The sequence below is a fragment of the Anolis carolinensis genome, chromosome 3 (genome assembly GCF_035594765.1).
Source record: "Anolis carolinensis isolate JA03-04 chromosome 3, rAnoCar3.1.pri, whole genome shotgun sequence".
Taxonomy (NCBI): domain Eukaryota; kingdom Metazoa; phylum Chordata; class Lepidosauria; order Squamata; family Dactyloidae; genus Anolis; species Anolis carolinensis.
In genome coordinates, this window is record NC_085843.1 from 65,325,887 (window position 1) to 65,353,769 (window position 27,883).

Here is a 27,883-nt window from a genome sequence, read left to right on the forward strand (position 1 = left end):
GGAGTTGTAGGCCAAAACACCTGGGGACCCACAGGTTGAGAACCACTGCTCTACACCATGCCTGTACACCACCACCAATATGTGAAAATAATGTATTGAAAAAGAATGGACCTCCTTTTCTCATGCAGGTGATACCCAGTGAAACAGTTTGCAGGAATCTGTCCTTTACATAATTAGAAATTCATATGATTTTGGAGCCTGCCTGCCCAGCACACTACACCAAAACTGACTGTAGCTGGCAATGTATTTTGGAATACATCCCGAGGGAATTCTGTGAGATGAATTATCCATTATTTTGTGTTAAGTATACACACGTAAACACCAAACTCTCTAATGGAAATACAACCACACTTGTAGAAATATGACTTCATCTCTATCATTGAGTCAAAATTCTAGTTTTTGCAATTTTCTTGTAAACAATGGTCATGTTTGATTTAGGTTTGTTTGGGTTTTTTGTTTTTTTTGCATTGTATTAAATGCTTGTTTTTTAGGGGGGGAAATCCAGAAATTTGTTTTGAGAGGTTATAGCAATTAAAAAAAATCTTTTTAAACCAATGTGATGTTATGAAATGTATAGATTTTTTGCAAAAAAAATATCCTAATTTTACCTTTGGAAGACATCACTAATGTAAATGCTGTTATTCACTACCATTGCCATCTGAGTGAGACATATAAATGAATGCAAATGCTGCTGAATTGCAAAATCCACTGAGAGGTCGATAAGCTCTTTATGATAGATTGGTATGTTTTTGTTTATTTTCATATTCAGCCAAAAAGATATCTTTAAAAGTATGCATAAATCAGTTATACAATTTGGCATAGATGGAAATAATTTTTTATTAAAAAAAATGAACTATTCAGATTAGGATATTTTGACTACCACTACAGAATGCTTAAACAATGAACTTTCATCAAAAGTTCCAGAAATTTCATAACAGAAAACTGTTTATATTCAGTTTGTGGCTTGGACAAACCAGAGAAAATGGCTATCTTAACAAAAGAAAGTAAACATCTTATAAATGGATAAACCAACAAAGAAAATTTCTAATTTATTCTAATAGGTATAAAAATATTACTTCTTTGAAATACGGGATGTTTCCATAATTATTGGTTTTGCTTTTTTTCCCCTAGAAGAACTCATGATCTATTATATTTATATTTGCATGATAAGAAACCTTACAATAGCCAAAATGAAACATAATTTAAATTACTAACCAAATGCTTCACTTTCTGACATTGACTTCTGGATGGACCTAGGAAAGATAAAGGAATGCAGAGTATAATCCATTAATAATAATTTGTTCCTTGCTCTTCCAAAGACTGAACAGGGATTTTCAAATGTTATTTTTAAAGGACACTTGTACACTCTCTTACCATCACAGAATTTTGTGAGAAAACAAGCCCTCCCTTACCAAAAAAAAAAAAAAAATAGCAAAATTTGCTTTGGAACACCAAAGCTCATTGTTATAAAGCCGACCTTACTTTGGATGAGTGAATTATTTTCAGCGAGAGTCTAATTTTCTTCCCATCTATTATTTATTGCTAAGCATTTACCAAATAGTTGTGCGCAGAGGGAAGGGGGCTCATTTAGGTTCTACATCATTCACAAATAATTGACTTACATTATTCATGTTATGTGATGAGTGCATGGTCATCGAAGTCAATTATTAAATGTACAAATCCAAAGGTTTTTGATTGCTGAAAAACCACTTCACTATATGAGGTGAGAATGACCTTTTTGTATCCATCAAGATCTCTCTCACTTCTTTGAGAGTATTTTTCCTACCAGCACAAAATGGTATCAGCCATAGTGAAACGGGATGCTCGTTTTAGGATTCTATGACAGCAATAGTTCTATTTCAGTTCTGTGTTTCTGCATCAACAATCTAATGCTTTGTTGCAGCATTCCTATAGTATACATGGGCTTTTCTCCAGTGTCCACAATGTCAGTGCTATTGATTAGATGTCCCGTTTGCTTCCTTTGTTAGAATTCTGTTGGGGATCTTTGTCTTGGTCCTATCACTTTCATAGGTACAGCTGGGGAAGGCCTGGGAGACAGTCTTCTCAGTAGCTGCTCTCAGGCTATGAAACTCTTTACCAAGGGAGAGTTGATCCGCAGGCCAAAACTTTCTTATTTAAACAGGCCTTCAGTTGTTAACTGGTTGGGGTAGTGCAATAGGTATGTTTTAAAGTGCTTTTAACTGTTTTAAACAAATGTTTTAATGGATTTGTATTTAATGCTTTCTTAATGATAGCATTTTGGAATATTTTTAGTTATATTATATTAATCGAGGGTGTGAGACACTTTGGGTGTCTTATGGAAGGAAAATGGACCAGAAAACTACAGTAAGTAAATAAACAATAAGCAGAGGGTGACATGAATTCCGTTGGTTAACCCCAACTGGAGTTGCCCCACTGAATTGTTGAATGATAAGGCAACACATATATAAATATAATTGATTCAATTGCTTTATTCTAGTTGAAACTATGATTACAATTAGGTCATGACCTGCTTTTGATCATCCACTGGATCACATTTCAGACTTGAATGGAAAAAGATAAAAGTGACACCTAAAAATACTTATCACACTCTTATGATTTAATTCTTCTCTTAAAAAAAGAAAAGAAACATTACTGATAATCGACATAAAACACCAGTTGACTCACATGCATCTTAGTCCAACTAAACTGCTGTCATGGGAAAGATAAATGCACTGTGGCTGAGTTAATCCCAATCATTTTGCAAACTAATTTGTATTGGGATAAAGAGGGGGTGGAAAACTTACCAGAAGATTATGAGGTCAATGGTACAAACATGTTCTGAAATAGGTTACTGTTTGAATCTTTCAGAAAGATGGACATATGGTTAAACCAAGCACAGATTAATGGTCAGATTTGACTATATTTGCAGCCTCCCATTCATGACACAAGTACAGTACACAGATAACACAGGTTGAGTATCCTTTATCCAAAATATTTTAGGCCATAAGTGTTTGGGATTTTGATATTTGTGGGGGGAGGGAAGGGGAGGAGAGATTTTGGAATGCATATATACATAATGAGATATTTCAGAGATGGGACTCAAGTCTAAACTCAAAAATCATTTATCTTTCATATGTACAAACCTTACATGCCAACCTTGAAGGTAAGCTTATACAATATATCAAATAATTTGGTGCATGAAACAAAGTTTGTGTACATTGAACTGTTGGAAAGCAAAGGTCTCATTACTACCTCAGCCACCCATGTAGACAATTTTGGATTTCTGGGTATTTTAGAATTCCAGATAAAAGATGCCCAACTTCTGGCAAAAGCCTGTTTAAAGAATCAAAACTAGGAATAGTACACACATGAAAGCTTAAAGATTTCCACTTACTTTCTTTTCTTCATTAATGTATTTTCAATATCAGAAAATTCCTTTGGGGAAGGAAAAGAGGAAAACAGGTTACTTTCACTTTTTCTTGAAAAAAAAAGATCAGGATCTTTCTATTTATTTATAACTGTGCAAGTTCCTTTTTGAATGGGGCATAGATGTCACTTGCCCTTGCACTCCATTCAAAAATGCCCCACTGCTGGCAGCTCTGAAATCTGAAGCTTGCCAGACTGGACACCTAATTCTGAGCAAACCACAAGTAGAGCTGTCAGGATGTTGTCTTGCCAGGAAGGCCATGGCAGAGGTGGACCTGATCAGAAGGGAATACTGAGGTATCTCCCTTTCCCCTCTTCATTGCTTTCTAGCAAAAAAAATAGAGAGGAAAGCAATGACAATTCACGTTGGAAGAAGTTGTTTGCTATTGCCTCCCTCCCACTCCACCACTTCTCAGTGCAAAAGTAAAGAGATCTTTAATGTCAGAAAGCATATATCCTAGCAAGTAGCAATGGACCTGTACAAAAAAAGTAACATTTGTTACCTAAAAATTTGTCCTATCCTCTTCCTCCAAAGCCACCCCAATCTAGATTGTATGCATTTAGCAAAACACAGTAACAAACTGGATCTTCCTTGTAACCGTGGAGCAAGAAGGGAGTTTTGGCACATTGCATTAAAGCGTGCTGAAGTGTTTTCACTGTTAAAGGGGTCACATGTCTGGATCAAGTCAACTATAAGATGAATACAATTTATTTTATCCAGGTAGATAGGCCCCCTGTGGACACCTTGAAAAGCATGAGGTGACAGTGTTTAGATGGCTACTGAGAACATCCAAAACGAGTACGAGTAGGCTTGACTAATAAGCTTAGGGCTGCATATAAGTTGCAGGTCGAATAACTCTCAGACTGGAAATAGCAGAGAGGAGATTACACATTTTGCTCTGGCCCAAGCAGCATTTTTCCACAGGCTGCATTGCTGAGACGTCACCACTAATCTTGTTTTCCATTTCTAGAGACTATTTTATAAATAACCATATTGATTCTGCAGCTAAAGTGTGACACAGCAGAGAGCCGTTATTTTTAGTTAACTAATGTAATTTTAAACTCATACTAAACATTCCTTTAAACAAAAATACAGAGATTCAGAATGATATATAGGTATCTCATTAAAACTGGTTGAAGGCAGGCAGTTTAATTAATTTAGCATGCCTTAAAGAAAACTGAAGAAATTTTTAAATTAGTGATACATTTGTCTTTTTGAAAAAAGAGAAAGAACAGCACTTTAAAGAAAAATCTCTTTTCACAGGCATGAAGTGTGTGATAACAACGAATGAGAGCTGAAGTGATAAATTGCTTTGTTTACTACTGCACATGTCTATAATGTGTGTGTGTCATTCTGGCAAATTTCCTTTCCTTTTGTTGAAAAACTGGAAAGCTATGATGCCATTTTCCAGATAAACTTGTTCACTTGTCTGATAAGGAGCAACTTGAGAAACTGCAAGTCACTTCTGGTGTGAAAGAATTGGCCGTCTGCAAGGACATTGCCCGAGGGACACCCGGATGTCTTGATGTTTTTACCATCCTTCTGGGCGTCTTCTCTCATAGAGGGAGCTCATTCACACTCTCCCTGGGTTGGATTTGAACTGGCAACCTTCAGGTCAGCAACCCAACCTTCAAGTCAGCAGTCCTGCTGGCACAAGGGTTTAATTAACTGTGCCACCGGGGGCTCCTCTCTGATAAGGATAAACCCTCACTTGCCTCCCTCATTTGCTCCAGTTAAAAATAAAAACTGTCAGGGAAGTGTGTGCTACACAAAGTTCAATCACAACTCTGTGCTAAAATAATGAAACATTTTGATTTGACATACTTTTGTTATTGATGGAGAGTGTGCCTACATGATCACAGATGGTCTCTCTTGGGGGTGGGGGTGTACCGGGGATATCTATTCAAACTGCTAGTATCAGCAGAAAAAGTCAGCTAACTCAGGATCCCTTTGCCTTACATAATTATAATACTATGATTCTACTATAATTTCCATGACAACATCCTATGGAACCCTGGAATTTACTATTTAGGATTTTACAGATCTAGTACCTCACCAGATTACAAATCCTTAGATTCCACAGGATGCCATAATGACAGTCAAAGTGGAATACAGCGCTACAATTGTGGAGTGTGAAAGTGCCCTCAAATGATAGGAATCTGTTAGGACTGCCAGACTGAAAACTTGTGAGCACTCCTATACATTTGATGGTTATGTAAAGGACTGTAATTCAAGAGGAATTAATTGCCTTCCAGTCAGGTAACATGGCGTGACTGCTGAAATTTCTTGTTTTGCATAAGCATTAAAGATACATGAATTCTGTCTAGTTTTCACACTGGTCAACTGAGAAGATGGGGAAAGCAGTAAGATGGTAAGGCAGCAATGGGAACTGTGGATGTTTATGAGCACCATTAATCCTCAAGAGATCTTGGGAGGATGAATTTCCCCATTACACCCCCTAAAATAAAATAAAAAAGCTCCCAAATGCCTTCCTAGGAATATGGAGGCATTTTGCCGTGTAAGACCCTTCAGGTCATTTTAATCCCATGAAATGCATTTTAGGATACTAGAAGACACTTCCTATTCACTTTCTATGCGGTCCACCAGAAAGAGACTAAGGACGTTATCTCACACAGTCCTCCTTCCCCTTGGTTTCTAAAAACTTTTAAACATTAAGGAGATGAAGTATAACAAAGCCCATCACACAATGCAGCGAAACTTCCCCCTTTTTCCCATGATGCTTCATTAGGGAGGAGGCAGAGAGAAATCATCTTCTGAGCTAGGAATATGAAACAGAAGAAAACGGTGAAAAACACGTGGGATGGGATCTGTCAGATTTCCCGACATTGAATCAATTTGGTGACATGGGGGAATGGGTGTTCCTATGGACGGTGTCTTACAAAGTAGTGATGTCCCAGTAACTTCCCAGAATCTAGCCACCCGATCCTTGCAGGGTATTTTTTATTACATGTATTAATTAGAAATTGCACTACTTCAGGAGATCAGTACTTTGCTTTTGCTTGAGTCTAACCTTTCAAAGTTGTTCTTTCCTTGCCTTTCCCCCGCCCCCTTCCTTTTTTTTTAGCAAACTAGAGTTAGCAATCCTTTTTTTAAAAAAAACATTGAACAATATGTACTATAATATTACATGTAAAAGAATTACAATTTCTCATATTTCTTGATTTGTTATGAAGTATAATGTACTTTTTGAAATACTGGTGGTTTTTTTTTTATTCAAGAGTACATAACAACCCCTAAAATTATTTCTCCTTCCTATTGTAAAGTCTTCCCTTTCCCATTAATGGCATGGTGTATCCTTGATAAATCTGTTTGTAAAGTTAAACCATAAAGTGAGTGGAAACTGCACTCACTCATGTGATAAATCTGAAAAGGCAAAAAACAATGTGTGATAAGTCCTGAGAAATGATATGATTTGCATTCTAACACAACAGGACATAACACAATGGTAATGTGATGCTCCCCATCCCCACCCCTTATGGGATGAAGTCCTAAGGATCTGATTTTTAAGAACCCTCTCTACCTTGTTCTGGAAATTGCTAACACTTTCCTAGACAAATGGGGTAAAAGTCACCTCATCTTAACAATTGGGAAATCATGTGGTGGGCTGAAGCAGGTGTGAGGAGGGGACATTGGCATAAATTGTGTGCTCTCACATGTGCTAGTTCTTAGGACTAATTATATATATATATATATATATATATATATATATATATATATATATATAGTGAGCAGAGCCGGTCCAACAATGAGGCAAATTAAGCGGTTGCTTTGGGCGCCAAACACACGGAGGCGCAGTCGAGACTGCTTTTTCTGTTGATTTGTTCTAAAACATGATGTTTTGGTGCTTAATTTGTAAAATCTTAATGTAATTTGATGTTTAATAGGCTTTTCCTTAATCCCTCCTTGTTATCCAACATTTTCGCTTATCCAACGCTTTTATTTTTCAGTGATTGTTTTTTTTTGGGGGGGGCCCCAAAATTCTGTTCGCCTACACTTGAAAAATACCTAGGGCCAGCTCTAATAGTGAGGTACTAGATTGATTCATATGTGTGTGTGTGTGTGTGTGTGTGAATCAATGAAGATCAACACTAGAGACCTCTTTAGTCCAATCTCCTGTTTACTTTATAATCAACCAATTCTAATGGACAATCTACCAGAAGGAGATGAAGGAAACGTTACCCTCTATGACCCAGACTCATGAAAACAAATATTATGGCCTAAAGGCTGACCATATCCAATGAGGAAACACTGTGGCTCAGAAAACTTTGATTAGCAAACACATGATGGATCTCTACCATTATGCTGAACACAGAGGACAGAGCCTGCTTTCAGGATGAAATATAGGACATAAGATTGGAAGACAGCCACTGAATAACATGTCACCACTTTAGTAAGGTAAAGGTTTCCCCTGACGTTAAGTCCAGTCATGTCTGACTCTGGGGGTTGGTGCTCATCTCCATTTCTAAGCCAAAGAGCCGGCGTTGTCCATAGACACCTCCAAGGTCATGTGGCCAGCATGACTGCATAGAGCGCCGTTACCTTCCCACTGGAGCGGTACCTATTGATCTACTCACATTGGCATGTTTTCAAACTGCTAGTTTGGCAGAAGCTGGAGCAACAGCAGGTGCTCACTCTGCTCCCGGGATTTGAATCTGGGACCTTTCGGTCTACAAGTTCAGCAGCTCACTTCACCACCGGGGCCCACTTTACAGATGGGCTAATGAAAGTTTTCTGAAATTAAGACAACACCTGCACTGGAAAATTATCAAGCCCTACTCCAAAACTTAATTGTCTTAATTGTCTCTCTGACTATGGAGTAATATGGAATAAACATAGCAGTCAAACCTTATTTTTAAATGTTTTCTGTTAAAAGACTTATAACATTTTATTATTTTGTTTTCCTGTTATACAACAATGTTATATCTCCACTAGTGAATGAGAATAATATTTATATTAAATTAATGTTGCTTTTTTACTTTTTACTTTCATGCCAATATGTTTTATTCTTATTATGTATATTATTAGAAGTTCTTGCCCTTTGTTTTATCACACTTTTCTCTGCACTTTTTAAGCCAAAGCACCTATCTTTAATTAAAAGTTGGATGCCAGATGTATGGCAACATGGCTGTACACTCAAGAGATTCTTTGAACACAAAGATTTATGTCTGTTGAGTTTTGATAGCAAAAGTTAGACACTTCACAACTAAACAAGAAACACTTTAGATTTTGTAGGTTTTTGTATGGTATTAATCAATGTTGTTTTTTTTACTGCCATCAGGTTGCAACCCAATGAATGAAAGAGCTCCAAGTCACTATATCATCAATAGTCCTGCTGCTGACTTGCAGAGTCAGAGACTTGGCTTCCTCGACTGAGTCTCTCCATCTGAAACGCAGACATCTTTTCCTGATGCCTTGCTTCTACCTTACTTAATTTTTTTTCTCATGATATATATAAACTATGATAATCCCAGTTTAGTTAGCTTGGCTTCTAGGGAAAGTTCCATTATCTAATGTAGATTCACAATATGATTCCTAGTATTTTTTTTTCTTTCCTCAATCTGGCTTGGACATCCCATGGGAACGGCTCAAGGCTGGTGAAGAGACAGGGCTTCCTCTTCACTGGGTGGCCCTTTCGCTGCCTGCCTTTGTTGTGACTCAGCCACAATATAGCCAGAGTGAGGATGAAGAAGAGGATTCTGGGTTTCAGATACAAGAGCCAGTTGAGTCAGAAGATGGGCTGCAGGAAGATGGCATGGGAATACAGGCTGATTCAGAGGCTCGAGAATTGCAGTTTGAGCAGAATTAACTGTTGACCCCAGAAGCCATAGATGACAGCCAGGATGACATTCCCATGGGAATTAACGAGCAAGAGATGTCTCAAATCCCAATTCAGGTGCAAGATAACGAAGACCTTGAATTATCTAGGGCGGACCGGTTGTTATGGAAAGGAGTTCAGCTCCGTAGGAGTGTGAGGCTGGCAGGAAAGAGAAAGGCCTCTTCAGGGAAGAGAAATGCTTTTATGGGGTGCTTTTAAAAGTGTGTGTTTGCAGATCTTCATCAAAGCAAATTCTTGCTTCTCCTGTGTGGATGTTCATGCTTCATGCCTAAGAGAAGTTTTCTGGATCTTTGTAAGCTTTGGGACTTTGTTCTTTGGGATCTATTGTCTACTGTTTTGACCTATGGATTATTGGATTGCTATGGCTTATGGACTAATGGATTTTTATGGCTTATGAACTAATTGGATTCCTATTGACTCTTTTATTGCAACTTTGAAAAACCTTTCAACGGCCTGCTTTGATTTATTTATTTATTTATTTATTACATCACTTCTACCCCGCCCTTCTCACCCATCAGGGGACTCAGGGCGGCTTACAATATAAACATACACATTAAAAACAGTTGTCATCAAATTTAAAAATCCATCAAGATTAAAAATTACAATAAAATTAAGAATATCCATTAAAATATACATAATTATACATTTAAGTATACATTTAAGGCGCTTTCCATGTTCATGTGGGGTCTGTCAGTAGGTCATATGTTCTTGTCTCATATATATTTGCTTTTGCTCAATAAAATTTCAAAAGATTTTCTTCTGTGTCTGACTCAGTGTCTATAGCAAGGTGAACTATTCTGAGGTGCGACAGCCTTCCTGGTCAATCAGACCAGGAAGAAGGAAGAGTGGGTCACAGAAGTTTTTTTAAAAAATGACCCTTTACAACTGACAACTGTCTATTTGCACTCAGGTTACTGTTCAGTGACCTGTGAGCAGGGACAAGGAGGGTTATGATAATCATCAATGCAGGAAACGGAAGATGACAATGAAAAACAAGAACAAGAGATCCTCAAGATTTTGCATTCTTCTATGATAATATCTTTAATCCAGAGTTTATCCTGATAAATTAGGTTTAAGATTCCAAATATATTTTTCATGGTTAGTTTAGGGTTTTTAAATTTCTTTCTTTTTATTTTAGCAGTTCTGTTCCAGAATCTGTTTCTGGTCTTATTTTTACCAAAAAAAAAAAAGAGCTTCTCCATCTTCTGCCCAATTGTGTAGTCTATTCAATTTCTATATTGGCCATCTGGTGATATTCATGTATACAGTCACTTCTTTGGTTGCTTGAGGACTATGTTTGTGGTGAATGAACTATTGGCCTTGCAAAATTCAAACAGTTGCACTGTTAGTTCATTCCTTAATTCTACGCCAAATTTCCCTACAATCTATTATTCTGCACTGTTTCCTGTTTAGTTGTCACAGTACAATTTTTTATGATGTAACAATTATTATCATTACTATTATTGACTATTTACCATTTTTTATGAACTATTGATAAAAGATTTAAATTATTCACTTTTTTTCATCTTGTATAGATGTTTATAGCAGTGCTTCTGAAGTTCTGGAATGGGTAAAAATAATAATACAAAGTGTATAGAAATAGTTCTAATGCGGTACAATGATTTTTAAAAGAATTAAAATTGCTGTGATACATAGGGGACAAAGGAAAATGTAAAGATGGCAACACACTTGCAAACACATCTAAGGATTTCTTTACATGGCCCCAGGGGCCTGCTGTTTCACGTCAAGGCAACTTGCATCCCCTCCCTCTTTCCTCCATCACATGGTGGGGATGGGACAAGGTGCATTGGCGCCCTGTCTCCATCAGATGGAGGAAAGGGCAAAAAATGCGGGTAGCTCCATTGGAGCCACCCAAAACACACATACCTCTCCGCCTTCGCAGAGGAAGCATGTTGTGACACTTCCCCTCCACTTTGGGAGGAATGGGGGTTGGGCCAAGCCAGCGTTGTCTGATGGTGCTCGGCAGGCCCTGTCCAGAAGAGGAAAAAGAGGCCAAAAACCCTAATCTGATGAGGCAGTAAGAGCAAAATAGGTAGAGATGTGAGGGCTTTAGGCACACCTACTTCTCAATTTATACTACAAGCAAGACATCCAATAATGGCTTTTTAAGTTTTTTAAAAAATGAAAAAAATTAATAGATAAACAAGAAGTGTCAACAAATTACATTAAATTGTGCAGCAGTGTGTCATAAACCACCAATCTGGATGATCTATAAAGATATAGCACACACACAAAGTAAGAAAGGAGAAAGGATAAGAAGCAAAATACCAATCTGAATGTAATATAACTGATGTTTATTAAGCTGGGATATATATGACCCTGGTGCCTTGCCCTTTTTGAATCCTTCCCTGGTTTAAAGTTGGTGTTCTACAGTTGTTTTTCCATGGTAAACAGTGCTTGATAAAAAGTCATTCAGAAAACTGCAGCAAAACTAAATCTACCCTAAGCAGTTTGTCTTATCTGGCTGCCCTTTGTGACTATTTGGCTGTCTCTTATGCTACGATTTTAATTTTAGCAACATACATTAACATGGTGACCTGATTTCCAAGAGATAACTGAAATAGGTTCATAGTAATACCACCCTGTGTTTGAAAATAACATCTGTTGATTCATACTATCTTCAACTAAGATCTTGTATCCTCTTTTTCTTTAAAACAATATTGCTGCTAAACATTGCACAGATGGCTTGTAGTTGAGGTTTTATCAAAATTAGATAGAAAAGTCTTCAATGGCAAACATGAATGGGACTAAATTATGGAATTTGTTACTGAGTTCCCCTCCTCCTGATGCTTGCATCTTTGTTCATGTTTCTCTAGTTATGTTCTTGAGATTATTGGCTCAATCTAGCAAACATTTTGCACACAGAGCTGACACCTTTAGGAACAGAATGCCTTTGTGTTTAAAACTGATGGGGAAGCACATCTATACTGCGTTAATCATCTCAACCCACCTGTCCAGGCTTTTGATGTTACTTGGGATGCATATTCTGGATTGCTATGCTACATATGAAATCATTCACTCCTTTCCTTTTTCCTTAACTATTTTATCATTGCCTTTGTAGGTGTTATTTTCCAAGTTAAGATAGACTCAAGATGTAGACCTTGATGGAGGTGGATCACAAGAAACAATTCCACTGCCTGGGTACTAGGGGTGTGCAATTCGGTTAAACCCTGTTCTGTTTTTGGTAACCTGATTTTGGTGAATCCCCAGATCCATTTTTCAGGAGCGTTCCGAATTCAGTCAGGGGAAAATGATCTGAGAAAATCCAGCCCATTTGAGGCAATGTGGAACATACAAGGCTCCCCTTTCGCCTTGGACCTCTTCACATGTGCCACTGGTGGTGCCTGCCCTGTGCCCCACACCTTCCAGGCTTCCACTTCATCCATGGAGGGAAGCATAAGCATCAGTAAGCCGGCTGGGTTCAGGCTTTAAAAAGGAAGACCCAGTAGTTTTTCCTTCACTCATCCTTCTTTCCTAAGCTGTTTCAAGCCTCAAGCCAACTGGATTCAGGTTTTAAGGGAGACTTAGCTATTTCTCCCTCCATTCTCCCTTCTTTCCTTAGCCTGGGTTTCATGTTGCAGCCCGTACTGTCCCAGGTTCCTCATTATCACGTGAGTGGAAGCTGATGTAAGAATCCACCCTTTCAGGGATCATTTGCCCTCAACACCCTTTCAATGAAGCTGAGTTAAGGGAGGCATCCTTTTTCATTATTTATTTCAGTGGGAGCCACACCACCTGAAGGAGCATTGGCCATTATATATATATATATATATATATATATATATATATATATATATATATATATATTCCTCATTTTATGGCAGCTTTAGAAATAGTACGATATATACTCTACCCCACATTTGCTACTTGAATCAAAAAGCAAGCCAAGCCATGCAGAATTGTGAGTGGCACTGAGATCTGTCTCTCTCAGAAGCCTGCTTGCAACAGAAAAATGGAAGCCCAGCTTGTCTAGAAGACATGTCATAACTTTCTTCTGTTCTGATTGGCTCAACAGGCAGGACTCATAGGAAAATCCCATGCGGGTGAGTGGCTACCTCTCCACACTCCACATGTAGCTGAAAGAAACAGAAAGCAGTAATTTTCAGCAGCCACATGGTCTGTTGTGGCTGGAAAAAATAGTGGCAGAATCTATACCATTACAGCTGGCTGAAAGGGCCAAACTAGCCACAGCCTATTTATAAAAATGAAAACGTGCACATCCCTACTTGGTACAGTCTAATTGTATGACATGTATTTCACAGACAATTCCTAGAACTGAAAAGAATAAACTGAAATTGCTCCATTTTCAACAGGAGCAGCAAATCAATAGTGTAGCCTCATAGATTACACAGAAACATACTGTATTGTGTTCAATAGAGCTTATTCCTTAGTAAATATGTTTATAACCACAGCCAGAATCTCATGTTGGGATGCTTAACAGCAACATAATGGGGCAGCATTCATATTCATTATCCATTATCCCATTCAGAAGATGCAAGAGTAGAAATTTCACCAGTACATCCAATCCTGACATTACGATTTGTTGAAAGTGATTTACAGAGCTGCATATACTATTGCACAAATCAATATTCTAGCAATTTTAATAATCCTATCCATTATCAGAAAACACCTGAATCAAAAAGTAGAAAAATCTCTAATGCTCTTATCAAAGCTTAGAAAAAATGATTAAAAAGCACAACTGATCTGTGATTGCAAATGACATATATTTGGGGATTATTTTTGTTTTACATTAACTTGAAGAAGATATTAGAGCAGAAGTGGAATCATGCAATTCCAGATTAAATTATATACATCTATTTGTGTCCACAGGGTGCCCTAAAGTTAGGACATGATGTCCAAATCACTACTCTAAGAATTCCTTGTTAGTTATAACATTATGATTCCAGTTTAACTGGCATGGCGACTTCCTATGGAAACCTGTTGTTTGCAGTTTGGTGAGGTAGTATAATTCTCTTGCTGAAAATTCTAATTATTATCTATATATATAAAAATGTACTGTTCGTTTGTAGGACCGAGTTAACAACAAAACCATTGGGCCAAATCACACCAAATTTGACCACCAAACTAATCACTATCCAAGGAGTGACCATCAAACAAAAAATCTCCATCCTCCTCCAGTGCGCAGAAAAAAAGGAAAAACAACAAAGACTGGGGGGGGGGATGGTGGCCATATTGTGCCTGCGCAGAGGTGGCGATGGTGCAGGGAGGGGTTTGATATTCCCTCACCTACCGACTCGTCTTCCTTCTCCATGCCCGTGGGCATCTCCAGCAGGGCCTGGTTGATGGAGGCATACTCGGCCAGGACAGGCAAGTCCTCCAGTGCCCAGGCCCGGAACAGAGGAGGAGGAGGTGGAGGAGGGAGGAGAACAATGACGGGGAGACGGCATTGCTACTAGGCCTGGTTGATGGAGGAATACTCAGCCAGGCCAGGCAAGTCCTTCAGCACCCGGGCCAGAACAAGAGTATGGAGGAGGAGGAGACAGAGGAGGGAGGAGGAAGACAACAGGGGGAGGTGGTGCTGCTGCTCTGTGCTGGGAGCTGGGCCTGGCCACTGAGAACTCACATGGAGGGACTTTTCCGCAGCGAGGCCAGGCCAGGGCACTGAGTGCTCTCCTCCTCCCTCACCCTGGCTGCTCCAGCTCCACTCAGCACCCTCCCACATAACTCCCATTGGCTCCCACAAAACCTGCTAAACCTGGCTCCAAGCATTAAAAAACTCTAATACCATAACAGTAAATAAAGAACAATACTTTGAAAACATGTGAATTGCAGACAGGAAACAATCGCCTCCCAGCAAAGGATTCCCCCAGGCAGGAATCAGCCAGGCTTGGAAGCTTTAAGACAGGAAACAATCAGGGCCAGATAACACATCCCAACAAAATATTACCCCAGGCAGGAATCAGTCAGGCTTTGAAGCTACAAGAGAGGAAAAAAATCAGAGCCAGCTAATACCTCCCACCAAAGGATTCCCCCAGGCAGAAATCAGCCAGGCTTTGAAGCTGAAAGGCCATTACATGCTAATCATTCTGGCTAATTGCAGACAAACAGACAAAACAGACAAAAAAGGAACAACCAGAAATATTGCATATTCACAAGCTTTAGGAAATAACATATACTAACTATCACCACTTCCTCAATACTTTATTTCCCATACCACTACACTTCGCCACAGCAATGTGTGGCAGGACACAGCTAGTCAATTCATAAACTGCCAGTCTCATCATTTCATAGGATGTAATCATTGCAATTAAAGTGTAATCAAAGGGCATGTTTACACCAGGCAGGTTATTGCAGGATATTTCTGCCTCAATGATACCCCTAATCCAACATGTACCTGCTGACTGCAGGACCAGTATCCAGACAGTACAACCCATCCCTTTGTCCTCATATTGCCATTGCTTTTCTCCTCCAGTCAAAGAACTTCCTGCAAATGCCTGACCATCACCTATCAACATCTGCTGATGCCAGAATGGAGCACTCATGCAATCAGCAAGGAGATGATAAAGCAACTCCCTCCTTCATGCTTGTCATGCCGAAACACTTTCTGACATTAGAAGATGTAATCATGAAGGCCAGGTACTCACAGGGAGCTTTATGGCCAGTGAGGAGCAGCAATAGGGGTGACATGGTGATGAGCCCTTTCCCTGTGCTGGTCAAAGCATGGAAAGGGAGGTGGCAGCAGTGTCTATCTGGGCAGTGGTCTGGGCTGAAATTAACCAAATCCAACTCTTCAGGTAGCTGTAAGGCCCTGAATACTCCTGAGTTTTCTGAAAACTCCAAAGTACTCTAAGACTTTGACCAAAGTAGGGCAAAGTTGGGTTAATGGCAGAAAACCTAGGATACTCACTGGAAGTCCTGCACATAATGTAGTCAGTCAGCACTGGATTCAAGGTGAGTCCAGATTTTTTTCTTCATGTAAACAAGCCTGCAGTGTGATGATTGTGTAGTGTGAAAGGGCTCTATGTGCAATAGTTAAATAGAAAATGGGTTTCACACAGAAACAAGTTATTGCAGCATCTGTTGACTCTTCAGCAAGGACATTTTATGTAGGGACACACCTTGCTGGAACTGATTAATTTCTTAAGGGACAATGGAATGTCTTGCCATGTATAAAAATGCTCCTATTTCTGTTTTCAGAGTTAAAAGCAGGAAAGGGAAACCTTTAGACCTGTAGAATAACTATCACAGTTCTCTGTCATTCACCATGCTGGATGAACCTTCTGCGAATTTAAGTCCAAAAGATATTGGGATGGCCAAAAAGTTTGAAACAAATGGATTTGTTTTATCTATAATCCAGTTAAAACTATAACCCAAGCATATAAATAAAATGCACTTGATATACGAAATGACACCAATAATTTAGTAGCACTTACCAAAGACTGAGATCTTTCTGGTGGTCCAAATTTCGCAGAGACACTTACTGGGGTGTTAGCCCTGCTGGTCAGGCAAATCCTTTCATGTGGGTCTTGATTTTCTTTAACTGGTTCATATAAGCTGTCCATAGAGCCCTCCTGAAATTCAAGAACATTTCTGTTAATCACACAGGACTCTGTCATATTATTTGATGGAGGAAATTACTCAGTTTTTTTAAAAAAAAATCTGGTTGAAGAAATAGCACCCCAAGCAGTTATTCCATCAAAGGTCTTCTATGACATTTCTAGGGAAATGTTACAATTCATTGTAAAATAATGTTTTTGAAACCCTGGCATCTTTCTAGGAGACTTACATTCCCATTTTGGGTCACAGTCAGGTTTCTGCAGGGCCATTCACAGCATTTTTGCTGGTATATTCCATTCATCTAGTTAGTATATTGCACTCACAACAAGACATCTTTCATGAACTTTGATGTCAAAGAAAGAAGGTTGTTATGTAGAAGGTATTATTCCCTTTGCAGTAGTTGCATTTTCTATTTTTCTTAAGACATTTGGCCATGTACAGAAATATTTTATAAATCTATATTGGATATGAACATTTTTGCATTTCTTTAAAGAATTCCTTCATAATGAAATTATACCTGTGTACATCAGGGGGAAGAACCATAGTTCAATAGTAGAGTGCATTGTGTGTGTTAAGGTCTCAAGTTCAATCCCAAGAATATCCTGTTAAAACAATCAGGTAGCAGGTCATAGGAAAGAGAGCACCTGAGATCCTGGAAACAGTTATCAGGCAGCTCAGATTAGTTAGATACCAGGTTATTTTTTTTATACCAAAGATCGAACAATTTCTAGGTTGCTGAGAAGGTGGCATGTGCATATGAACCAAATATGATATGTATCAGAACTGATTTGAAGAATCCAGGGTAAGATAATTTGGGTAGTTCAAAACCTGCAAAGGGGCTTTTGAAGCAGGTCTGGGACATTAAAGTCAAATACCATTTTGACTGGGAAGGTATACTATGGTAAACCACTGTCAATCTGTGTCTTCATTATTTTACATTTTCTATCCATGTTTTAATATTTGTAACTTCATTATTTAATTTGAAAAGTATCCTATATTTAGTCAGTTTGTAGTGGTGTCTCTCAACCAGCATTATTTCTCTCTCCCCCTGCTACTGACACAGTTTTGACTTACGGCAATGAAATAATCCTTGGTTCATCAAGTGAGCTTTCTATTTCTAACCTTCTAGGATGAGCCATACTAGCAAACATAAATTCTTGAAGGGGATCGATTGAGACTGGCATAGAAAGGATGGGATGAATGACACATACAGCATTTCTTTTTGTTTGGTCTTATCTCCAGTGACACCGTCCTTTACGGTTCTACTACATGACCATGCAAACTTCAATCTTGCTTTTGAAAGCAAAGTTTCAAATGTCTAAGGTGGAGCCAATCTACACTGTATGCAAAATATTCTTTAGGTGGCAAACAACAATGGTAATTGCTAAATGAAAATTTGATAAGACTACAAATATTCCTCAGCATTATTTCAGGCATTAAAATGTCTATCCCATTAAATCAAAGAAAACTTTATAAGCTCGAAAGGGTTACAAAAGCCAATAGCAAAAGAAAACACTTCACACAACTTTATTAACAATGATCCCTGGGATCCCAATAAATTTCATATAGCATATCATAAAGAAGAGGCAGGAAGAACAGGAAAATTACTGGTTTTATTCTCTCCTTCAGACACAGCAGAAGGTGAAGTGAGGTAGAGTTGCCAGATGTTTTGTATTATAAGTGATGTCCCTTATTTGAATGCCAGAAGGCTTGTCCCTTACAAATGTTATTTATTATGAGATGTTACCTATTTGAGAGATGGATAGTCTTTCATTTTATGTTATATGAATGAAATGCCAAAATAACCTGTATTTTTGGGATATGGGTTCTTCAGAAAGATAGAAATGTATATATCCATAATGTAAGTTATGAATGTGGACAAATATGTACGTTTTACAGAGCAATACATGGCTATGTTAACTAAAATCAATATTTTCATTTGGTATCTAAAGAGGAACTTCCCGACTGTTATCCCTGAACAAGTGAACATGATGAATTTTGCCTGCCCTTCTTGCTGTTTTAAATACCTGGGAGCTAAAGGGAAGATAAGAGAAAACCAAAATATGGAGTGTTACTTTTAAAGTACTCAAAACCCATGAGTGAGCATGGAAAATGTCAGGAAACTGTAGACCAAAACAAAACAGTAACTGCTTTAGAGAGAACAATAGTAAAGAGTCTTTAGATAAACCTGTTCACCAGTTATTAGACTTGTGTTTGAAATTCGTTCTTACTGTTTCTTATATTTCTTTTGTGTCTTCCATTTATTCGGAAGCATGAAACAGGAAGCTCCCTCTCCACACAAAACTCAGCTTGACATGAAAATCTGCTTTCATGTGGAGTCGAAATTCCATGCGCATTTCTGGACTTTCTCCTCCCTCTCTCCCTCCCTTGAGCCCACAATGGTCCACATTCGCTCACGGGAGTCGCAGCCGGGCAGCCCCACATCTTGATCTCAGCATCAGAGTGGAAGAAATCGCCTCCTCTCCCTCCTTTCCTGGCGTGTGTATGTGAGTGTGTGACTGTGCTGGTACTCAGCTGCAGGAAGGCACTGAGAGGTGCACACACATTTTCTAGGCCTGCCTGCACCCCACCACACAAATACTCGAGTATGTGTGTGGCGGGGTGCAGGCAGGCCTAGAAAATGTGCATGCACCTCTCACTGCCTGCCTGCAGCTGAGTACCAGATCTCCAGGGAGAGTATGTATATGGCATGGGGCATGCAAGCAGGCCTGGAAAGCATGCATGCACCTCACATGGCCTGTCTGCAGCTGAATACCTCTGTGCAGTCAAGCACCCCACCACACACATATGCCCCACCGGCCACCACACTCTCCAAATAGAAAGGAGGGAGGAGCAGTGGTTCCTTCCTGCTTGCTTGCTGAGGTCTGGATGTGGGGCTGCCTGGCCATGACTCCTGTGAGTGAATGCAGGGCATCGCGGGCATGAGGGAGGGAGGGAAGAAGGGAGGAGGAGGAAGAGAAGAAGTGGAGAACACGTCAACCCATATCTTGCATCACCCGAGTCACCGCTGACCCCATCCCAAGGGCGGAAGCATCCACTGCCTGGTTTCCTGCCATTGTTTCAAAGGCAACATGGGAAATCACTTACTCTCCCCTTTCACCACAGAATCCAGCTGGAAGTAGATGTGCTTTGTGTAATTGGCTCCATAGCAGAAGGGAAGAGCAAGCATTGTACGGTGTTAGGTGTATATGGAAATTAATAAATATCATGATTACATTTGGTTCCAATCTCCAAGATAGCCCGAGGCTGTGGCGCAGACGGGAGAGCAATGAATCACTGACCAGGAGGTCATAAGTTCGAGGCCCGCTCGGAGCTATGTTTGTTGTTTGTCTTTGTCCTATGTTAAAAAGGCATTGAATGTTTGCCTGATGTGTGTAATGTGATCCGCCCTGAGTCCCCTTCGGGGTGAGAAGGGTGGAATATAAATGCTGTAAATAAATAAATAAATAAATAAATAAATAAATAAATAAGATATCTCATTATGGTGTATGCAGGTATCCCAGAATCCAAAATAATCCAAAAACCAAAACAAACTTATCAGGAGAAGGAAATTGGTTGTTCTTGGAGGATTTCAAAAAAGTATTCAATGATATAATGGCCAGTTTGATGGGTAAAAGGGACTAGGCAGACACTTGTCCCTTTTGGTAGCAGATAAAAGTTTCAGAATCCTGGTAGGAACCATGGCACCTACTTTTGTGGGAGAAAGGTTGATTCCCTTAAAAATCTCTCTCGGATATATGGCTTGAATGGTGGGTCCCATTGAAGCTGGAATGAGGGTGTCTCGTTCTTCAAAAACTCTGAGGTTTGGGAGGGAACACCCTCAAGATGACGTTCTGCTTAAGATTGGCTGAGGTATGCAGCAAAAAAAAAATTGAGATGGCCCTCAGGATCTATGGTGCTATACAAGAATTTTCCTTGGGGGTGGTCAACAGCAGTGACATCTGGCCGAAAGACATTTCCCACCAGATGTCTGACAACAAAATGGTTATCACTTACAAGTTCTTTTCTCTGACAGGTTAACCCGGTTTACAGGGTTTTTTCCCCCACAAGTTCTAACAAATAAATAAATAGATCAAAAATGTCCCTTTAGCTCTATGTTCTTGTATCTGGTCTCTTGATTTCAGGATAGGAATTCAATTCTGGCATCTAACTTAGGGCCTGGTCCAGCTTCCACATGGAGCAGAACAGACTGACATAAGTCTGAGATACTGAAGTAGACAGTCTCATTTAAACCTGCAGATATTGGATGATATTTTGAACACTCCCATGACGATAGATGATAGATAGATAGATGATAGATAGATAGATAGATAGATAGATAGATAGATAGATAGATAGATACTCCTAATGCAGGGATCCCAAAACTAAGCCCCGCAGACCAATTGCAGCCCTCCAAAGTCATTTATCTGGTCTCTAAACTTCAGACTTAGGTCGCCCTAAGTCTGAAATGACTTTTTTTTTAAAAAAATATGTTTTTTATTGTAGATACCAGCGAAACAACAACAAAATCCATCAACATACACATCCAATCACATATTCTCGATAACATTACACTTGTTAGTTCCACTTTTATCTCCCATTTATGTCCAGTAGTTTTTTGCCCCTCCCCCCTCTTCCTCCCTCTGGGAACAGTACTTTCTTCCATTCAGATATTATTTTAATTGATCAATCGTAAGTAGAGAATGATTCAATTCTTTATATTTTCTTTGTCCTTTGACTTTATCGATCAATCTTCCCCATTTCAGCTCCCAATTCTTTTTGATTCGGCCTGATATATATTTAGTTCTCCTTTCACAGATATAATCCTGAAGCATAAAATCAGCTAGGTATTCATACCATTTTTTAACTTCCCACTTTGTTTGCTCTTTCCAACCCAAGGCAACTGTTGCTTGAGCGGCAACTAACATGTATTTTATAATTTCCCCCCAGTCCTTAGTAATTTTGTTCTTATCTAATTTCTGGATGAAGAATTCTTTATTTTTCAAAATCAATTTATGTCCTGTTAAATCTTCAATTTCCTTCTTTACCTTGTTATAAAATTTTTGTACTTTATCACATTCCCACCACATATGAATATAAGATCCAGTTTTCCCACATCCGTGTCAACACAATTTTGTGGTTGATTTAGTTATATAAGCTAATTGGATTGGGGTTCTATACCATTTAGTCAGTATTTTCCTTTGGGTTTCTCTTATCCTTATCTGCTTGATTTTTAAATTGAATTAATCCAGTATTCGATGTCAGAGTCGTTAATATTCATGTCCTCTTTCCATATCTCGGTCAATGTTTGTTTCAATTTATATTGTTTTTCAGTTAATATCTTATAAATAAAACCCATCAGGCCTTTTTCCTTTTCTAATTTCCATTTTAAAATTTGGTCAAAATCTGTTTCTGGACCTTCCCTTTTCTTCCAATTCATAATCCTTTGTTTCAGTCCACTCCAAAGAAGCCAGTTACTTTGCCCACAAATGTCTTTTATCATTTCCCAATCCTTAATTGTCCCATCTGGGTTTAAGAGGTCTTTTATCAATTTCATTCCATTTTGTTTAAAATTTGTTATCACTTTACCAAATATCTGTTCCTTTTTATTATTTAAAAACTCTATTGGGAGTATATCTACTTTATTTATTGGCAGTTTACCTTGCAGTCTGAAATGACTTGAAAGCACTCAGAAACAACAATCCTAATTAACTTGACTATCTCATAAGCCAAAAGCAGACCCACTCTTCCCATTGAAATACTGGTAAAATCGTTCTTAATTTTTAATATTGTATTGTTTTTTCATGTTTTTGACACTACAAATAAGATATGTGCAGTCTGCATAGGAATTCATTTATTTTTTAAAAAAACTATAGTCTGCTCGCCTCCCCCAAGGCTGAGGGACCGTGATCCATCTATTTAAAAAGTTTGGGAACCCTTGGCTTAATGCTAACCAAAAATAATTTTTCCTATAATATTCAATACACAATTACCAAGCAGTCCATTTTACCAGGAATCACTTACATTTTAGTAAAATTGTTGCTTTAATTTGAAATTATTATGAAGTGAAAGACTATTTTTGGAAGTTGTTATTACCCCCCTCCAGATTTGCTGGACCAAATACAGTACTGATAAAATGCAGAATTGGCTCAATGTCTCAGAAAGTCACTAAGACGATTAAGCTGCAACACTGTATTTAATATTAGGATTTGCCAGTAAAATTAAGAGCTAACATATGGAGAAATGAAAGAAATCTTATTTGGGTTAATTCTTTCCAGTTCCCAGATAATGAAAACAGACTGTGTATCTTTTATGTAGGACTTAAAAAGAACATCCCTCTCTTCAGGTTTAGACAAGCTATAAACATAGTTTGCTATAATGTTAATAATACAGTATTGCCATGGAGTATTGCCATGGAGTATAGTACAGTATTACTATAGAGTAAATGCAGTTTGACACCACTTTAACTGCCATGGCTCAATGCTATAGGAACTGTAGTTTTACAGAATTGTAAGTTTCTCTGCCAAAAAGAGTGCCTCCATCACCAAACTACAAACTACCAAAAGTGGTAACAAACTGCGTTAATTCTACAGTAGAGATGTACCTCATTTCTCTCCTTGAATCATAGAATCATAGAGTTGGAAGAGACCTCACGGGCCATCCAGTCCAACCCCCTGCAAGAAGCAGGAAAATCTCATTCAAAGTACCCCCGACAGATGGCCATCCAGTCTCTGCTTAAAAGCCTACTAAGAAGGAGCCATCACTGTCTGGAGGAGAGAGTTCCACTGCCATACAGCTCTCACAGTGAGGAAGTTCTTCCTAATGTTCAGGTGGAATCTCCTTTCCTGTAGTTTGAAGCCATTATTCCGCATCCTAGTCTACAGGGCAGCAGCAAACAAGCTTGCTCCCTCCTCCCTATGATTTCTCCTCACATGTTTGTACATGGCTATCATGTCTCCTCTCAGCCTTCTCTTCTGCAGGCTAAACATACCCAGCTTTTTAAGCCACACCTGATATAATATTTTTATATCAGGTGTACTGTGAAACCTTCACTGTACTTAACAATTTTTTCACATGGATATGTAATTGCATATTGTTTAGCAATCCTATGGAAATCTTGTCTGTCTAAGAACACTAGGATTAAACAACATCCTGCACATCAACTACCCAAAAAATCAGCATTGTGTTCCTGAAAGGGATATGCACATCTGTAAAGTCCATATCCGTTATTGACATCTCCCATGTCAATTTCCAGGCTTCACCCAGTTTCATCACTATGCTTTTGTGAGAAGATCAATTCGTCTTTGATTATTGTTATTATTATTGCTTATTTTTCTAATGTGTAAATGTTTGTTTGCATAATTGACTGAATAGATTACTCCTAATGATTAGAAAGTATTTCATTAGTAGCATGTGCACATTTCCTTCGTGTATTTTTCAAGTATGCATTCTTTTCAGATTAGTGTTCCCATTCCCATTGCCTCAGGACTATAAGAGGGTTTTGCAAGACCAGTCACTCTCATTGCAATGGTGTAGTAATGTTGAGGCCGTGGACCACATTTTAGTTATTGGGAACCGCTAGTGGTCCACAGACCACAGGTTGGAAATCACTGATTTAGAGTTATCATGGACTTTTAAAGTCAGTTACTCATCTAAAGTACAAACAAATTTTTAGTTATTGGGAACCACTAGTGGTCCATAGACCACAGGTTGGGAACCACTGATTTAGAGTTATCATGGACTTTTAAAGTCAGTTACTCATCTAATGTATGAACAAATTCTAGCATACTAAAAGCCATGTCACATTGAGAGCACATTAAGTGCGCTTCCAGATAGGACTAAAATCTGCCCACTCCACCCAAAAAAACTGGGCTTTCCTGGGGCAGGGGGGAATGGCTACATGCCATCCGAATTAAAATCGGGATGGCATGCAACCATCCCGAAGCCGCCCAATTTCCCCTAAAAGTAAAGTAAGCCCAAAAGTAAAGGAGTAAAGAAGCCCAAAATGTATGAGATGGCAATGAGGACTCACCCCCGGATAGTCCCAGGATTGCCTGTGAGGCCCCACAGGCCCAGTAACCCATTAGACCTGGACCTTTCAAGAAGGCCCAGATTTAATGGGATATCAAAATAATTTGGAACAATCCAGAGAAACCTTGGTTTGTTCTGAATTAATGCATTTCTACCAGAGGAGTAGCTTGGACACCTCTAGTAAAAATCAAGACAGGTCTCAGGATATGGGCCTGTCTGAATGGGTCCTGAGTCTTTTGATCTGTGTTGTGGTCTTCTTCTTTAACTTTACTTAGCATTATCATCTTTTCTGTCATTTCATCTCAAGAGCTGTTCAACATATTATAGCCTTATCTTATTGACATTTAAAACCCCAATGAGATAGGACAAGCACACCTAGCATACCACCATCCCTTTGAGATACCCAATCAACCTTCCGCTGAGTTCTTGCTGGGTTGTGGCCATGTATTTCTCATGAGTTCAGGCCTCAACAGTAATGGGTCCTCTGGACTATCCTTTCACAAATGGTTTAGGAGGCAAACAATGTGGAGAGCATTAAATGCATCCTGAAAACACATTTGTTTACAGAAGGTTTCTCTGGGTCCTGGCACTGCTATACTTAATGTCATATTTTCTTTTCTACTATTTTTTAAATGTGATTTTATTCTGCTCAGCAAAACCCCTGGGGCTTCCCAGGTGGTGTTTTGCCCTCTGCACATAATTCACACTGCGTGACGTACCCCCTGGCGTCTTTCCTCATTCCGGGCCACCAGCATTGTTTGGCCAATGTATATATGTACTGCCCAATAGAATAAAATTTTAAAATGGAAAGTTTTTGAACAATAGATTTAGAGTACTGTATTGTTTTTTAGACTGATCTGCATTAATTGCTTTTCTTTTAACGGTGTTTTGTCTTTTTAAGTGTAATTTTAAATCATTGTAATATTGACAACAATTTAATCCTGTTTTAATGTTGACTTTTATCTTTTCAAATTGTAAGATGCTTTGAGTCCTGGAATTCCCAGTTTGAGCAGTATTATTTTGACGATATCAACAAAGCAGCACATGTTCCCAAATGATGTGCAAACTACTGTGGTTTGCAATGTCATATAGTGTGATGGAAGACTTGAATTGCAAAAGCATGTATAATTTTACATTTTTTTATTTTAATTTTTCTCTCACTTGTTTGCCTCTGTCCTGGGGCAGTATACATACAGCCAACTGCAAAGTAACAGGGGGTTTTTTGTTTAAAAAATCAGAATTTAGAAAAGTTACTTGTGAGAAGAATATATATATAATTATATGCAGAAACTGTCAACCATAGAATCAATACCATCCTTTTACCATTTCTCAGTCATAAACAGCTTCTGTATTCATTCTTTTTAAAATTAAATTTCTGGGGAAAATAAAAAATGCAAGCTAAGATGAGACAAATGCTTTATTTAAAAAGGATGACTCATTTAAATGCAGAGATTTTGGTCTTTCAGTTTGTCTGAATCTCTAATCCCCTTTCCAAAATAAAATATGATGGTATAAAATGAACAAATGGTTTATAAAATATGGCTTATACAACATGGGGGTCATGTATGTATAGCCACTTGCAGAAATGGCCTGCAGTATTGTCCCCAATATTACAACTGCATGCACCTCTTTTGGAATTGTGTAATTTCTCACGTATGCAATGCCAAGCTTTCCGCAATGCTTTCTTTATAATATTACAGTCAGGGGAAATGCATCAAAGCTCTTGATAGATTTTTTAAAAAAATCACTAAGACCGATCTCATCCACAGGATTTTGAGGGTTAGAAGCCACCTTAATGTGTATGACCTGATTGTTGATCTGACTTCTAACACACCTTCTTTGTATTCTTAATGGACTATTGCCTTGTTTAATGGTCTTGTCATTGCTGTTTATATTTATTTATGGCATGAGACATTTTGAGAACTGAATAGCTGATGACATACTTAAAAATAAATAGCAACAAAATACTTGTTTGTCTAGTTCTAAATAAAAACACGACTGTCTTTCTATATTTTTCAATAAAGACAACATATTCAATAAACATTGCTAGGGCAGTAATGTGATTTTGCATAAAGACAAAAGAACATATATTCTTTTAAAAATAATTTCATTTTACTTTTAGCATATCAAAAATGCATGCAATCTTTCAACCATAAACTGGGCATAGAATGAAAGATCTCCAAGGCAAGAGCTTCATTACACTTAAGTGTCCAATCTATGTTTTAAAAGCTTATAAGATAAATTTAATGAACAGTAGAAAAGGTTTTACTAGATCACATTGCAAACATATACACGTCAATATTCCCAAAACATTGTGTAAGAAACTGAGTTCAAATTCTTTCTTTTATACATGCTACAAAGAGAAATCTTGATGATGACCAAAAAGGACTCCACTTTATCATTAAAACAGCAGTTCATAAGCACTACATGATATCCGTCCAACAAACCCTCACTAGTTTTGTTTTTTCCAATGACCTGCTTCCTTTATAGCTTTTAAGACTTATTGCTGCTTCCTTCACTAGTCCAGATAGACAGTTTCACACAGTATCCTCGCTGTTCTTTTTCTAACCCCTTTAATCTCTGTCACCTGACTGAAGCTTACATTTACAAACTCAGTAACAGTCTGGTAGACTAAGGAAAAACTTACCAGTGAAAAACAGAAAAGATTCATTTTGCTGTAAAGGCAAATTCTACTGCATTTATAAATATTATCCTGTTTCAGGGAATTCCAGCCACTGAATGCAGCTCCTTCTTGTCCTTCCCAGCTGTTTGAACATTTCTCCCAAGAGATTAGGTCAAGATAAAATCCCTGCAATAATCCACTGGATTCCCAGCCCATTATCAAATGAGACACAGGATTGCCTGAGCCAGCACAGGCAGTTCCCTAAATTAATGAATAATGCTTACCAACAAGAGCAGAACATAAAGGGCAGGCAAACAAAAGTCTGATCTTTGATTTTATTTGCTCAAAATGGTAGTTTGTAATTCAAAAGTAAGTCAGATTTAGCTCTGTTGGGTGACCAACAGATGCCATGACCAATAGATAC

The 27,883-nt window shown here is 38.4% G+C and overlaps 1 protein-coding gene across 1 annotated transcript in view; it reads right to left on the minus strand.

The window, feature by feature from the left end:
- The window catches only part of samsn1 (SAM domain, SH3 domain and nuclear localization signals 1), a 134,964-nt gene extending 107,382 nt beyond the window's left edge, over window positions 1-27,582 (minus strand). The window contains exons 1-4 of the mRNA XM_016995499.2: window positions 27,484-27,582; window positions 16,682-16,819; window positions 3,377-3,417; window positions 1,216-1,253 (exon numbers count right to left, since the gene is read on the minus strand). Of these exons, the coding sequence (XP_016850988.2) occupies window positions 1,216-1,253; window positions 3,377-3,417; window positions 16,682-16,819; window positions 27,484-27,507 (241 nt within the window). The 5' untranslated portion in view covers window positions 27,508-27,582. The remainder of the gene's footprint in view (window positions 1-1,215; window positions 1,254-3,376; window positions 3,418-16,681; window positions 16,820-27,483) is intronic.
- Between the last annotated feature and the right edge of the window lie 301 nt (window positions 27,583-27,883).